This window comes from Anomaloglossus baeobatrachus, chromosome 4 (genome assembly GCF_048569485.1).
Source record: "Anomaloglossus baeobatrachus isolate aAnoBae1 chromosome 4, aAnoBae1.hap1, whole genome shotgun sequence".
Lineage (NCBI taxonomy): Eukaryota > Metazoa > Chordata > Amphibia > Anura > Aromobatidae > Anomaloglossus > Anomaloglossus baeobatrachus.
Genome location: NC_134356.1, coordinates 414,366,095 through 414,383,188, shown reverse-complemented (window position 1 = coordinate 414,383,188; position 17,094 = coordinate 414,366,095). Strand labels below are relative to the sequence as shown.

The 17,094-nt window shown below is 45.7% G+C and overlaps 1 protein-coding gene across 1 annotated transcript in view; it reads right to left on the bottom strand.

Moving 5' to 3' along the window:
- Positions 1-17,094, bottom strand: part of LOC142302455 (uncharacterized) — a 593,189-nt gene that overhangs the window by 150,228 nt on the left and 425,867 nt on the right. Inside the window, exon 79 of the mRNA XM_075343517.1 lies at positions 9,012-9,047. Coding sequence (XP_075199632.1) covers positions 9,012-9,047 — 36 coding nt within the window. The remainder of the gene's footprint in view (positions 1-9,011; positions 9,048-17,094) is intronic.

Here is a 17,094-nt window from a genome sequence, read left to right as displayed (position 1 = left end):
CAGGTCTTGCTTGTTTGTGGCTCTTTCCGTCTTAAGTCTGGATTTGAGCAAGTGAAATGCATGCTCAATTGGGTTAAGATCTGGTGATTGACTTGGCCATTGCAGAATGTTCCACTTTTTTGCACTCATGAACTTCTGAGTAGCTTTGGCTGTATGCTTGGGGTCATTGTCCATCTGTATTATGAAGCGCCGTCCGATCAACTTTGCGGCATTTGGCTGAATCTGGGCTGAAAGTATATCCCGGTACACTTCAGAATTCATCCGGCTACTCTTGTCTGCTGTTATGTCATCAATAAACACAAGTGACCCAGTGCCATTGAAAGCCATGCATGCCCATGCAATCACGTTGCCTCCACCATGTTTTACAGAGGATGTGGTGTGCCTTGGATCATGTGCCGTTCCCTTTCCTCTCCAAACTTTTTTCTTCCCATCATTCTGGTACAGGTTGATCTTTGTCTCATCTGTCCATAGAATACTTTTCCAGAACTGAGCTGGCTTCATGAGGTGTTTTTCAGCAAATTTAACTCTGGCCTGTCTATTTTTGGAATTGATGAATGGTTTGCATCTAGATGTGAACCCTTTGTATTTACTTTCATGGAGTCTTCTCTTTACTGTTGACTTAGAGACAGATACACCTACTTCACTGAGAGTGTTCTGGACTTCAGTTGATGTTGTGAACGGGTTCTTCTTCACCAAAGAAAGCATGCGGCGATCATCCACCACTGTTGTCATCCGTGGACGCCCAGGCCTTTTTGAGTTCCCAAGCTCACGAGTCAATTCCTTTTTTCTCAGAATGTACCCGACTGTTGATTTTGCTACTCCAAGCATGTCTGCTATCTCTCTGATGGATTTTTTCTTTTTTTTCAGCCTCAGGATGTTCTGCGTCACCTCAATTGAGAGTTCCTTAGACCGCATGTTGTCTGGTCACAGCAACAGCTTCCAAATGCAAAACCACACACCTGTAATCAATCCCAGACCTTTTAACTACTTCATTGATTACAGGTTAACGAGGGAGACGCCTTCAGAGTTAATTGCAGCCCTTAGAGTCCCTTGTCCAATTACTTTTGGTCCCTTTAAAAAAAGGAGGCTATGCATTACAGAGCTATGATTCCTAAACCCTTTCTCCGATTTGTATGTGAAAACTCTCATATTGCAGCTGGGAGTGTGCACTTTCAGCCCATATTATATATATAATTGTATTTCTGAACATGTTTTTGTAAACAGCTAAAATAACAAAACTTGTGTCACTGTCCAAATATTTCTGGACCTAACTGTATATAGACTTGTCAAATTTAAAGTGTTATTCCCATCTCCAAGATCCTATCCCAGCATGTAGTAGGTGTAATAATAATAGCAAATACCTCCTATTAGAAATGTTCTCCTGATGCAGCCATGTCACTTACCTCATGTGTAGGGCACTGTAGCTCTGGTATCCATGATTATGTCCACTCATATAATGACAATTAATTACCGTATTTTTCGCTTTATAAGATGCACCTGATTATAAGACGCACCCCCAAATTTGGTGAAGGAAAAGAGAATTTTTCTTTTTAATGTTAAATGGGGTCCATCTTATAATGCCAGTGTCCCTCTAACAAATTATATAGGGTATATGTCCCTCCTAGCCCCCCATCCTAAAATCAGCCCCCTTAATCTGGATATGGCCCCCTTATATTGAATATAGCCCCCTTGTGATGGCACACGTTCCCCTGTGCTGCCTATGGCCCCATAGGGATTGCATACATTCCCCTGTGCTGCCTATGGCCCCCTATGGATTGCATACATTCCCCTGTGCTGCCTATGGTCCCCTATGGATTGCACACGTTCCCCTGTGCTGCCTATGGCCCCCTATGGATTGCATACATTCCCCTGTGCTGCCTATGGTCCCCTATGGATTGCATATGTTCCCCTGTGCTGCCTATAGCCCCCTATGGATTGCACACATTCCCCTGTGTTAGATAGCGCCCCCATGCTGCTGCCCATGGTCCCTATAGATCACACAAGTCCCCCTGTGTTAGATATCGCCCCCATGGTGCTGCCCATGGCCCCTATATAGATCGCACAAGTCCCCCTGTGTTAGATATCGCCCTCATGGTGCTGCCCATGGCCCCTATATTGATCGCACAAGTCCCCCTGTGTTAGATATCGCCCCCATGGTGCTGCCCATGGCCCCTATATAGATCGCACAAGTCCCCCTGTGTTAGATATCGCCCCCATAGTGCTGCCCATGGCCCCTATATTGATCGCACAAGTCCCCCTGTGTTAGATATCGCCCCCATGGTACTGCCCATGGCCCCTATAGATCGCACAAGTCCCCCTGTGTTAGATATCGCCCCCAGGTTGCTGCCCATAGTAAAATAAAACACTCTTTCCTTACCTCCTCCAGCGCTGAGCTCCCTCCGTGCTTCTGTTCTTCCACTTCCTGGTTCTTGGTGCCGGTCATGTGATCGGCACAGCAGACTGAGATCTCTGCGTACCTGATCACAGTGGAAGCAGGGACACCGGGGAGAAATGCTGGAGGGGGTAAGTAAAGCTTTTTTATTTTAGAATGAGCAGCAGCCTGGGGGCCAAATCTAACACAGGGGGGGAATGTGCTATCACAGGGGGGCGCAGAGACATATAATATGCACCGCTGCCCCAGCCCCTCACTGCGGTGCGATTTCAGCACCACCGGAGATGGACAGCGGCTGTGCATATTATATGAGCGGGAGCAGGAGATCAAACGCTGCCGCCGCAGCGTTCACCTGCCCCCGGCAGCGCCCCCACCTCCCCTGGACCTTGCAGTGTATATATTTGTATATATATATATATATATATATATATATATATATATATATACACCCCCCCGTATATTCGGCTTATAAGACGCACCCCCTACTTTCCCCCAAAATTTGGGGGAACAAAAGTGTGTCTTATAAAGCGAAAAATACGGTAGTTGATCATGGTCATAACCATAGACACCTAAGCTGCAGTGCCCTACACATGAGGTAAGAGACATTGATATATCAGGAGAACTATGCTACATTTCTAATTGGAGGTATTTGCTAATTTTATTATTACACCTACTACATATTGGGATAGGATATTGGAGATGGGAAAACTCCTTTAAGGACAAATATTGGCTGGTTGAATTGTTCCACTTAGTTTCCATAATAGTGCACATTTATTGTTTAAATGTTTAGGGTATAATATTCAAATTATTGTTTTTTAGACAATAAAAAGATTAAAACATCTACTTGTAAAACATTGAACAACAGACGTATATTTGATTGATGATTAAACAGGTTAGCCAAGACTTTGATAATGATTGCCTATCCTTAGGATATAAAGTCCATTTTAAGTTTGCGATCCAGCAGCAAATTAATTTAAAAAAATGCAACTTTTATGTAGAAATCCATATAAAAATTCAAAGGTTTAAAAAAAATTAGCAAGGTCCACGGCATATGATACCTTACTCGTTTTGGACAAGTACAAAAGGACATATGAAAATTACCCCAATTAATTAAAAGATTAATGGTTATCCATAATATATTCACATATTATCTAAAATTGACATATAAAGAGTGAGTTGCCAAAGCATTATACAGAGCATCAGCCTGCCAATGTATTAACCCCTTAATGACCACGGGCGGTAATATCCTAGCAGTCCTAGTGTTAATCACTACGGGCTCCTGCAAGCAGCCTGTGGTGATCAGCACACATGTTAGCTGATTTGTACAGCTGACATGTGTGCATGCCAGGATTGTGTTTTTAAAGCATATCATATAAATATTGTATATTTTAGGAATTTCTTATGTTCATTCTTTTGAGCAATTAGTTAGCCCTTTCTCAGACATTTTTTGTGCCAATGAGTTGTTTTAATTTCCATAAAACTAGCATAGCGTAGCGATAAATTGCTACTATAGTGTATTAAAGAGATTGTCCACTACTTCTAAATTGATGGCCTTTCCTTAGGATAGGTCATCAATGTCTGATTGTTTCGGGGTCCGACACCCCCATCAATCAGCTGTTTACGGTGCCACTGACGGCAGTAAATTCTCAGTTCCGGAGTTTCTCCATCTTCTGATAGCTGTCTCAGCCGGGTACTGCCTATCTGCCTCCTATTGATTTGAATGGGAAGTCGATGTGCAGTACCTGGCTGTGGCCGCTATCATTTGACGGGGCAGCTCTAGAACTGTTATTAGAAACAGCTGATCAGCATCGGTGCCAGGCAGTGTTGGACAGGGACTGAAATTGAGCCCTGGCATTTGAGAGCACACAGGACCATTTGTTTTGCGCTTTACTCAACACTCCAGCTTATTTTTTTTAGGACTGGAATGGTGCTACTAACCTAAGGTCCCTGACTCTAGTATTATACTTATTGCGGTCTTCATCTTTTATTGGCGTTGCACCCTTCCCATGACTTCATCTTGTTACCACAACGTGTGACTGATCAGGAGGTATTGGTCACAAGCGCTCAATGTAAATGTATGAGAGCCTAAAGGCCCTGTTACACGCAACAACATCGCTAATGAGATATCGCTGGGGTCACGGAATTTGTGACGCACATTCGGCGTCATTAGCAACGTCGTTGCGTGTGACACCTACGAGCGATCGCTAATGATCTGAACAGCAGCAAATATCGTTGATTGTTGACACGTCATTCTTTACCCAAATATCGTTGATCTTTTGCTACGCAGGTTGTTCGTCGTTCCTGAGGCAGCACACATCGCTACGTGTGACACCCCGGGAACGACGAACAACAGCGTTCCTGCGTTCTCCAGCAACAAGGTGGGAGTGACGTTAATGGTATGTGCATGTGACACGTACTACCGATATTGTTCACCACGGGCAGCGTTTTGCCTATGACGCACGAATGACGGGGGCGGGTGCGACCGCTAGTGACATTGCTAGCGATGTTGCTGCGTGTAAAGCGGCCTTTACATCTACATTGAAACGTGACCTCTGGATCACTCCAGGAAACAATGGAGCAATCCAGCAAATCACAACCTGCAGAAGACTGAGTGGAGTGGCGATGTTAGGTGAAGACAGTGTTAGGTATCAGATTAGGAGCAGGCAACTTAGACTAGACAACTACTTTAACAGAGAAGTTTATGAAAAACGGATCTGTGAAAGCACCAGTCCAGGTTTTATTTTTTAAATTTTAGCACTGGAGTGGTGTTACTAATCTAAGTTCCCTACCCCAGTATTATATTTACCAGCTACTGTCATCTTCTTTTCTCGGCGCCGCTCTGTCGTCTTCTGCACTTTTTTACTTGCAGGATTGCTCAATTGTTTGCTGGGGGAGCTAGCGGTCAATTCTCAATGCAAGTGTATAAGGGCCAGAAGAAGCCCAGAATGAGTCTGTGGCAGACTTATATTGAGAGCTTGTGACTTCTGGTCAATCGAAAGTTGCGGTTACAAGATTGTAGATCGGGACCAGAGCGTCTCAGGGAACAGCTGAAGATGGCGGCTGGTGAGTATGAGGCTAGAGTCAGGGAACTTCTATTAGTGGCTCCACTCCAGAGCTGAAATAAAAAACTAAATACTGGAGTGGTATTTTAAATAGACATTCATTTTTCTCCCCATGTTTGCATGGGTTTACTCCAGGTTCTCTGGGTTTCTCACACACTGCAAAGACATACTGATAGGGAATTGAGATTGTGAGCCCCAATGGGGACAGTGATGATCATTAATAGTGCTATATAATGCTGTGTGCACACATTGCGTTTTTTCCTGCGTTAACGTTGCGTTTTGAACTACAGCATTTCAGTGCCAAATTGCATGCGTTCTGCTTCCCCTGCAACGTCTATGAGAAGTCCGAAAATTGAATGTGCACGCTGCGTTTTTAAACGCAGCGTTTTGGCTGCCAAAAATCGCTGCAAAAAAAAAGCAGCATGTCACTTCTGCTGTGTGTTGTAGCTGCTTCTCCACCCATTTAAATCAATGATGTGGGTCAAAACACAACCAAAATGCACTTGGACTGCATTTTTGTTGCGTTCTGCATGCTTTTTTGACAAACAAAACGCAGGTCTTTCAGTCTCTCTCTGTCGATGTCGGTCAATCGCTCTCTGTCTATCAATGTCGGTCAATCTCTCTCTGTCTATCGATGTCGGTCAATCTCTCTGTGTCTGTCGGTCGGTCTCTTTCTCTGTCAGTTGGTCGCTCTGTCTGTCTCTCTCTCTGTCTGTCGGTCGGTCTCTCCCTCTCTCTTTCATACTCACTGATCACAATCACCGGCGTGGCGCTACACAGCTGTAACAAAGCTCCGGTGGATTTTCCTCTTTTGAAAATGCCGGCCGCTCATTATTCCATCTCGTATTCACTGCTTTACCCGCCCACCGGCGCCTCTGATTGGTTGCAGTCAGACACGCCCCCACACTGACTGACAGCTGTCTCACTACAACCAATCACAGCCGCCGGTAGGCGGGTCTATATCGTGCAGTAAAATAAATAAATAATTAACAAAAAATTACGTGCAGTCCCCCCAATTTTGATACCAGCCAAGGTAAAGCCACACAGCTGAAGGCTGGTGTTCTCAGGATGGGGAGCTCCACGTTATGGGGAGCCCCACAGCCTAACAATATCAGCCAGCAGCCGCCCGGAATTGCCGCATCCGTTAGATGCAAAAGTCTTGGGACATTACCCGGCTCATCCCGAATTGCCCTGGTGCATTGGCAATCAGGGTAATAAGGAGTTAATGGCAACCCATAGCTGCCACTAAGTCCTAGGTTAATCATGGCAGGCATCTCCCCGAGATACCCTCCATGGTTATCCTGTAAGTTAAAGAAAATAAATGTACACATACAAAAAATCCTTCATTTGGATTAAAAGACAAAGAAAAACCCTCTTTCACCACTTTATTAATCCCTAAACACTCATCCAGGTCCGACGTAATCCACATGAGGTCCCACGATGCTTTCAGCTCTGCTACATGAAGCTGACAGGAGCAGCCACAGATACCGACCACTCTCTGTCAGCTCCATGCAGCAACTGAATTGAGCAGTGCGATCAGTGATGATGTCACTCAGGTTACCCACGACCACCGCTGGATCCTCAAACTTTGACAGCAAGTCGCCTGAGTGACTGAAGTGAGCTGCGCGATCAGCGATGATGTCACTCAGGTTACCCGCGGTCACTGCTCTCAGGTGGAGGACTCCAGCTGTGGCCGCGGGTAACATGAGTGACAGCACCACGGATCGTGCGGCTCACTTCAATCAGTCAGGGGATTTGCGGTCACCGGTGAGTCCTTCACGGGTGACTGCTAATGAGGCCACGATACACAGACAGAGCCGGGGGATGACAATGAAGTCGGGTGAAGTGCATCCGAGTTCATTCTCATCGCGCGACTCTGTCTGTGTCTGCTGTCAGCGGGCATGTAGCAGAGTTGAATTGCCGGGGGAACGCACTGTCAAAAATGCATGCAAAACGCATGAAAAACGCATGCAAACTGCATCCAAAATGCATGCGTTTTGGATGCATTGTTTTTACACAGTTGCTTTAAAGATCCACATTGATTTTAATTAGTATTAATGTGAAAAAAATGGACATCATGTACTGGAGACAAGAGGGTGGAAAGGAGGCCTAAGTCAAGTGAGTAAAAAAAATAAATATACACAAAGTGCAAGGTTTAACCCTTTCACTGCCTTCCTAAACACTTTTTTTTCAGTCAGCTATAAAGAGGCAATGAAAGGGTTAACCTCTTTTGTCTTGAACACATAGATTTTATTACCCCAGAACATATATAAGGGGCTGTTTAGTGGCAAGAGCAGCACATCTTCACTGTGCAGGATCTGCCATTTGATTTTTTTACTTCACATGTGAATATATCCACAAAGACAAGAAAAAGCCTCTACTCATCCACTCACCCACCGGCATGTGGAGGCTGGAGGCTGTTCCTAGCAGATCAGAATAAAGGAAGAGAGAACTGCCCGCTCCTCAGTGCTTGGACAATGCCAAGCTCAGCTCTTGCTGGGCTGGCTATACGCACCTAGTGCTAATGCTGACTGTCAGTGCGGCCGCTGGTTCTTCCTATCTCCTTCACTATCAGGAGCCAAACAATAGGAGGAAAGAAGGTCACATGGGAGGGGGCGGAGGCAGGACGTGGTGCTGGAGCTGATCCCTGCGCAGCGGCAGCGCAAGGATCTGTATATAAAATCACTCCAAGCCGGGACTTATAAAGTGCTCCCTGAGAATGAGCGGACCACGGCCAGACTGGCCCTTCTAGCATTTGCCAGAATTGCCCAATGGCCAGTCCAGGCCTGGTGCCAGGTATTGGACTCTGGGTGATCAAACATGGATGACCTATCCTAAGGATAGGCCATCAGTGTAAAAGTAGTGGACAACCCCTTTAAACCCATTTAACTAATAAAAGGATGGCGATAAACCACAAGCAAGACCAAACGTGGAAATAAGATTTTGGGGTAAGTGGCATATATAAAGAGTGGTTCACAGTGTCTCAGTATGGGGAGATTGGATGATACAGATCAATTATATCTTTAGAAAGAATGGAAAAAGTAATTCACCAGCTAGGTTGCTATGGAGCGGTCATGCAAGGACATTCTCCCTCTGCTCCTATAATAAGCCTGACAGCATAGTTATTTTAGGAAGATCTGTAGCAGATATGAGAACGACCACAGCCAATCACGAGCAATAACAAAACAAGAAAACTTTAGGTGCAACTATCTATTTACATTACCCTGGCTGGGTTGGTCAGGAAAAAAATGTCTTACATTGTTTTTGTAAACTAGAAACTAGGAAGATACACATTTTGTTTGTGGTGGTTATATTAGTATAATGATTGTAATTATAAGTACTGCAGCCCATTTTTCTGTATTTCCTTAAACCAAGCATTATTATAGATCTAATTAAACAATGTGCAATTTGTACTGTTATTTATTTCTCACCTAGGAAACAATTCTAAAAATAATTAGTTAAATTATGAATCTTCCTCGCTGATGTCAAATCCCAGTAACTGCCTACATCCCTGTGTTCTGGAATCCAAACTCTACGGTGCTTGAACATGTACTTACTCTTTCACCTTTCACACCTGGAAGTCCCTTTGGGCCCTGTCAAAAAAACAAACACATGCTCAGAGTCAATTTTCAATCATACATCAAAATTGTCTGTATTTTTAGAAACCTTTCTACACCTTTATGTTCTTAAGGAAATGCAATAATCAATTCCAGCATTGGAAAATAATCCACAGCATTCACTCTTCTGTTTTTAATGAATAAAAATCCTCTTTATTTTGTGCATATACAGCGATGGGATAGCAAACAGCACAGTCTACAATAGGCATGCCTAGAGAAAGCACCACATGGTGTTAAATGATAGTAGGTTGTATGTGTTGTTTGTTAAAGGGAATCTGTCAGCAGGTTTTTCCTAATTCATCTGAGAGCAGCATAATGTAGGCAAAGAGACCCTGAATCCAACGATGCCTAATTTAGATTACTAGATGCAGTTGTTCTGACACAATCAGAGACTTTAGTTTTAGCCATAGAGCAGAGCTGAAAAAGCTGCCCACACCATGCTCTGTATGTAAAATGTCAATAGACAGTGAGAAGCTGCTCAGCAAAGAGAGCTCAGGGCTCCTTAGTTCCAGTAATAATAAGCTACTGAAGCTAAAACAAACATAACAGGTAAACAACAACACACTTTGTGATAAGAACGCATGACTGAAATCTCTGTGTTAACCCTTACAGCATGCGGTCTTCATATTACATAGCAAAACCGGCTGACAGATTTCCTTTAACCCAACGCGGTATGTACACGAAATAAGGACTTTTATGGATTAGAAACTGAACGGTGAGTGCCATGGATTATTTTCTACTGCTGGAAGAGAAAAAAACAGAGCAGTAATAAATTGATAACATTAGGTATGAAACAGTTGAAGAGGTTTTCTATGCTACATAAACAATCACCTATTCACTGCATAATTGATTGTTGGCATCGAAACTCATTGACTTCAGTGTACAAAGCATCCAATTTACAGATTGCTGACCCCTGTTGTAGAATAATGCTTATTATTGCCACCTAAAATGGAATCATGCAACATTTGTACAATATTTATGGAATACACTATTTTGCAACACATTTGAATTTACAGTACAGACCAAACGTTTGGACACACCTTATCATCTCTAGAAAACTATTAAGAGGAGACTTTGTGCAGCAGGCCTTCATGGTAAAATAGCTACTAGAAAACCACTGCTAAGGACAGGCAACAAGCAGAAGAGAATTGTTTGGGCTAAAGAACACAAGGAATGGACATTAGACCAGTGGAAATCTGTACTTTGGTCTGATGAGTCCAAATTTGAGATCTTTGGATCCAACCACTGTGTCTTTGTAGAAAAGGTGAACGGATGGACTCTACATGCCTGATTCCCACCGTGAAGCATAGAGGAGGAGGAATGATGGTGTGGGGGTGCTTTTCTGGTGACACTGTTGGGGATTTATTTATAAATTGAAGGCATACTGAACCAGCATGACTACCACAGCATCTTGCAGCAGCATGCTATTCCATCCGGTTTGCGTTTAGTTGGACCATCATTTATTTTTCAACAGGACAATGACCCCAAACACACCTCCAGGCTGTGTAAGGGCTATTTGACTAAGAAGGAGAGTGATGGGGTGCTACGCCAGATGACCTGGTCTCCACAGTCACCAGACCTGAACCCAATCGAGATGGTTTGGGGTGAGTTGGACCGCAGAGTGAAGGCAAAAGGGCCAACAAGTGCTAAGCATCTCTGGGAACTCCTTCAAGACTGCTGGAAGACAATTTCCGGTGACTACTTCTTGAAGCTCATCAAGAGAATGCCAAGAGTGTGCAAAGCAGTAATAAAGGCAAAAGGTAGCTACTTTGAAGAACCTAGAATATAAGACATATTTTCAGTTGTTTCACACTTTTTTAAGTATTTCATTCCACATGTTTTAATAAATAGTTTTGATGCCTTCAATGGGAATCTACAATTTTTAGAGTCATGAAAATAAAGAAAACTCTTTGAATGAGAAGGTGTGTCCAAACTTTTGGTCTGTACTGTATATATGTCTATATCATTTTTTGAGCCAAAAACACGCCTCTTTTTCAATGTAAGCCTATTTTTAGGCAATCGTATGATACATGCCAAGATGGTATGCTAGAGGCAAAAATCTGGACCACCAGTGGTTAATAGGAACCAGATCTACTAGCTAGTGTACCATATACTTCTATGGTGCTCATAAACTTCTGATAAACTACTGTGGGACAGTTGTAAAAAAACCTCTTTTACTTTGATACAATTTTTTAAAGCACAAGCCAAATGTATATATGTAACAGTGATATTCATGTAAAGAAGAATTATGTACACTTGCTAGCAGATGTCTTTCAAGCTGTGTGTGATAGCAAGGGTTATACGATCATTAATTCGTATTAGTGTTCGATGTGCTTACAGCTGGAAAAACTCAAGAGTCAAAGGGTTAATTAGATGACAAATATCTAAACATGAATTGGACAAAAAGAGTTTCTGTGAAGCAAGGAATAAGTTGTTATGGAAACTGCAAACATTTAAAGCGTGAGATGGACGAGCAGGAGGAGAAGGATCTGTAATTGTTCTAACATTGTGACATGTTATTCTAATGAAACTGGGCATTAATAAAAAATATCTGCAAATGAGATTAAGGTTCATAGTCACAAGCTGGAAATATCCAATGTGCTGGTAAGGTTGCATCGTCAATAAAGCCGTTCATCATTTGTGGTTACATGGCTGACCATGGTGCTTGAAAAGAATGACACCCTGAAAACTGCATCAGGCCATGTTCACACACTGCTTTTTCATTACAGTTTTGCTGCGGTTTTTTGCAGCATTTTTTCATGACTTTTATGCAAATTAAAAGCTGCTTATTACAGTATTAGGTCTCACAATCTATATTCCTATCTGTATGTCTTTGGGAGGAAACTGGAGTACCTGGAAGAAACCCACGCAAACACGGGGAGAACATTTAAACTCCTTGCAGATGGTGTCATTGGTGGGATTCAAACCCAGGACCCCAGTGCTGCAAGACTGCAGTGCTAACCACTGAGCCACCGTGCTGCCCAATGCCTAATTATTGCAGTATTAGCAAAAACTATGAGATTTCAGAAATCTCACCCACACAAGTGATTTTTTTTTCCTGCCTGAAAAGGAAAACTGCTGCGTTTTTTAAACAAGCAGTATCTTAATTCTTTCAGGATTTCTTAACCAGTGAAAGCAATGAGAAAGTACAAAAACGCAGCAGTTGCATTTTGCTGTGCTTTTGCTGCTTTTGAGGTAAATGAAACTAACATTATTAACTCCTTCATGACCTAGGACATAATGGTACATTCTAAATCATGAAGGGGTGATTACCAATGGCTGGTGCGGTGAGCCGGCGGTGATTCCCGCACATGTCTGCTGATTTGTACAGCAGACATGTATGCCTTGCAGACGCAGGTGGATCCACGTTCCAACCGTTCATGTTAACCCACTTAAATCGCACTGTCAAAATGTGACAGCGTGATTTAAAAACAACACAGTGGGTAACGCGCTTACGTGACGCCATCAGATGCCCTGTGACGTGATCACAGGAAGCCGATGGTTGCCATGGTAGCACAGTGTCATGTTATGACTCCTGTCGCTATCATGACTCATGTCCTGTTACAGCTGGTAGAGAGCTGGCTGTAAGAGAAGACGAGAATTTCTTCTGATTTGAGCTGTGCAGCTCTGATCGGGAAGAATGCATGAGTAATCAGACAGCTGATTCTTTTAGTATCCAATGAGGACTAGTCAAATAATAAAAAAAGTAAAAAAAGTTTTAAAAAAACATAAAAAATCCTAAAAGTTGAAATCACCCCCCTTCGCTCCATTGATAATTAAAGCGGTAAAAAAATAAAAAATATACACACACTTTGAATCGCCGCGTTCAGAAATGCCCGATCTATCAAAATGTACAATCAATTAATCTGATCGGTAAACGGCATAGCGGCAAAAAATTCCAAAATCACAATTATGTTTTTTTGATTGTTGCAAAATTTTGTACAAAATGCAATAACAGGCAATAAAAACATAGCATCTACACAAAAAATAGTACCAATAAAAACATCGAGATGAAATAAATAAGCCATAACTGAGCCTCATATTCTGAAAAATAAGAACGCTATGGGTCGTGGCAAACGGCACAAAAAGTGCGCCACTTTTTGTCCAAACTTCTCAAATTTTCTTAGCCCTTAGATAAAAGTAAACCTATACATGTCTGGTGTCTACGAACTCATAAAAACCTGAGACATCACATGGATACATCAGCTTTACCATATAGTGAACATGGTGAATAAAATATCCCCAAAACAATTATGCAATTGCATATTTTTTAGAATTTTTCTGCATTTGGATTTTTTTTGCTGTTGTTCAGTACACTATATGGTAAAATTTATGGCTTCATTTAAAAGTACAACTCGTCCCAAAAAAACATGCCCTCATATGGCAAGATTAATTGAAAAATACAAAAGTTACGGCTCTCGGAAGCAAAAAACGAAAAACGGAAAATCGCCCGGGTTTAAGTCCATAAGGGTTCACATCACAGGGTGAATATAACCGCCATGCATTTCAATCAAAGCATGTATACTATTGTATTGCCAGACACCCAAGATGTTAATGCATTGACACTGTTCACACATTATGTTTTTGCAGTACGTTTAATATGTATGTCAAATAAGCTTCTAATGTATGCACCTATATAGCCTTCAGTAAGAAATGATGTATTTAACGGGGTTAATAATTACAGTGGTGACCCTTATTTTTGAAGACTTCAATAGTTTGCCATGGCAGCTTCTCAGTCAAATCATGACTAAAGGCAAAAAATTCTTGTCTTATCACTGACCACATTTTCCCAATGGGATTAAGATCTGGTGAGAAATGGGCCTGAAATGTCAATGGAGGCACTTAGTTATCACTATTGCCTTGTGACATGGAGCTACATCATCCTGAAAAATTGTTCATCACCAAATTGCTCCTGGAAAAGTTGCTCTTGGAGGATGTTTGGATACCATTCTTTATTCATGGCAGCGTTCGTAGGCTAAATTGTGACTGAGCTCACTACCTTCGATGAAAATCAATCCAATACATCAATGGTCCCTGGAGGCTTTATTGTTGGCATGACACAGGACTCATAGTAAGGGTACGCTCACACGAGCGTGAAAATCGGACGAGTGCAATTCTCGCATTGCACTCTGACCAATGTTAGGCAATGAGGTTGAGCTGTTGGTCAGCTTTTCTCGCATCCAGATTCTGGATGTGAGAAAAGCGGCAGCATGCTGCGTTTTGCTGCTACCGCCGTATCTCTCGCACCCATTCAAGTGAATGGATGCGAGAGATACATCGGACTGCACTCGGATGTTATCCCAGTGCAGTGCGATCTACGCACAGGCTGACAGTGGAGGAGATGGGAGGATTAACCCCTCCCTCTCCTCCGCAGCGCCTGCACTCAGCTTCACAGCTGTGACCCGATCGCAAGATCGGGTTACAGTCGCATGACACCCGGCTCACGCTCGCAGCAGAGCCTGAGCCGGGGGACATTAGTGTGTCGCCCTGGGCAAGCCAGGGGACACAGATAACACACACACACACCCCACATCCCTGCAGGTACACCAGCTAACCCAAAAATCCTTGTTGCCTTCCTCCAGGAGTCTGATGATGCACACCAGGGGGTGGGCCAGGCGGTTGGCTCCGCCCATCGAGGAGCTCACAGCTCTGGAGGCAGGAAGTTACAGGCAGATAGGAAGAGGAGATAGCTCATGGACGAGCTTGAGTAAACAACAGAGTTCTGTCAGGGAGGAGGAAGTGGAAGGAGTGGAGCCCAGGCAGGGCAAGAGTGAAGGAGTAGCCTAGACAGGGTTAGAGTAAACAGGTAAGTGGAAGTGAAGGAAGAAAGCAGTAAAGAGAGAAGGCCTGAAGTTGGTCTGTGGCTGTGTGCCCAGACGGAGTCAGCAAGGTCAGCAGACAGTGGTGAAGATCTGCAGTGGGACTGTCTGGAGGTTGCTGGAAGGGCCACGGAGGCTGTGTGTATCCGGGGGTCTGGAGCAGTACACAAAGGGCAGTCAGCACCAGAGCAGGGGCTTTCGGATCCCAGCAAGGCTTGGAGTCGCTGTAAATTGCTAAATCCGTTAGTGAAGGAGACGTAGATCCCCCAACAAGCAAGTCCTGATTGACGGCAAAGGTCCAACCACAACGGGGAAACACCGCCACCGCCAAGGCACCAGTTTCCCAGGGCCGGCGCCTGCGGGCAAAGTGTGGAGCTCCTCCGGCACAGATTGCAGTCGGGGAGCGGGTAACCGGTGGGAATCCACCGCTACCAAACAGACATTTCAAAGGTGCAGGGAAGAGATCGTCACCGCTAACTGCAGGGAACCGCAGCACCGTGAACCGTCCGAGGGACCCGTCCAACCAGCCGTTTGTTTACCGAGAACTGTGTTGTGTTTACTGGCTGAGTGAGTACCTCAGTGCCGCAAGGCACAGCGCTGCCCCCTGCGCCCCTGCACCCCACTGGCCCCCGGGATCACCAACCCCTACCCACGGAGGGGCAACACAACAACTGGCTGCTCCACATCACCATCCCCGGGATCCCCACATTGAGCAGCGGTGGTGAAATCACCACAACCGTGGGTGGCGTCACGAACTATAACAATCCCCACACCCAACCACAAAACCCCCCCTTTCACTCACGGGCGAGGAGTGTCGCTCGAGAAACCCCGGGATCCGGCCCACCGCTCGAGCCACCACTGAGCAGCTGCCGGACCCGAGCAGAAGGGGTGAGCGCGGTGTGCTGACACCCTCCTCCCCGCCCGCGACAACTTGGCGTCACGAACAGGATCTTACCGCTCTGCCGTCAGGTAGAGGTGCGCCTTGTTACCGCCGGAGGCATCCGGCAGAAAAATTTCAGAAGCCGCCATCTTTGGCGCGAAAAGTTCCCGCTCGAGCGTCTTCTCGAGCAGTAGAAGCGCGAAGGCCAAAACTCCGCCCCGAGAGAGGAGGGGCCGGAAAGAGCTAAGGGGGACGCGATGGCGGCTGAACGCATGTAGCTGCGGCTATAAAAGCAGGGACGCCAGGACCTTGCGAGAATACCGTTCCTGGAAGCAAACAGTGAAGACACCATGTGGATGCCGTCCCGCGACACCGTACCCCCCGCGCCTGGAACCGCGGCGTGGGTGGAGATCCGGACCGCGCAGCTCTATCAACGGCTGCAGGTGAAGATGCAGCTCCTCATGGAGGAGTGGGAGGCCGACATGGCGGACGTTGTAGCCACCGTGCGGAGACGCGAGGAGGAGGCGGAGAAAGGGAGGGTGAGTGACCCACGTCCCGATGCCCTTGCAGGGCCGGTCATCGCGGCTGTGGGGCCCGGTCCAAGCCCTCTCCCCCCGTTGCCTCCCTCGCCACCCGTCTCGGAGGCCGTGACCCCGCCACTAGGCCCGCTACCACCGCAACCGGTAGCGATACCCAGCCCGTCCGCCCCAGCGGACCGACCTGTAGCCGGAGCCCGTAACAAACCGGAGGCATTACCTTGGAAGGCCCTGAAGATTGTGCCAGAGACAGTCCCCGAGCAGTTTCCCGAGCCGAAGGCCCAACTGCGGAAAGCCCCTGTGCCCATCCCCCACACCTCGGCTGAGGTGGCGCCGGGTTGTTGCTGCAAGGCAGCGCCCAAGGCCATGACACCGCGGGATACGCTACCCACTTTCCTGACAGTGGGTAACGTGCTGGATGTCCCGCGGGGCTCAACCCGTGCGCCGGAGCAGGTAGCAGCGCCATACTGGGACAGGGAGCCGACAAAGCTGGGCCTGGAGATCGCGGAGAGGGAGAGAAGGAAAGCCGAGCTGGTGGCCCGAGCCATTCGGGAAAAGGAGAACCTGCGGCAAGCGACCTTCCGTGTCCGGGGCCCGTTCTACGAGGGGCAGGTGAGGCGGTTTGATGTCCGCCGGGGCTATGGGTTCATATACGAACCGGGCCTGGAGGCCGAGGTGTTTGTGGCCCGGCGGGACGTGAACGCCCATCTGCCCGAGGAGCATCCTGGCCGTAATCTTATACCGGGGGACATGGTGCGTTACACCCGGCACTGCGGAGAGAGGGGGTG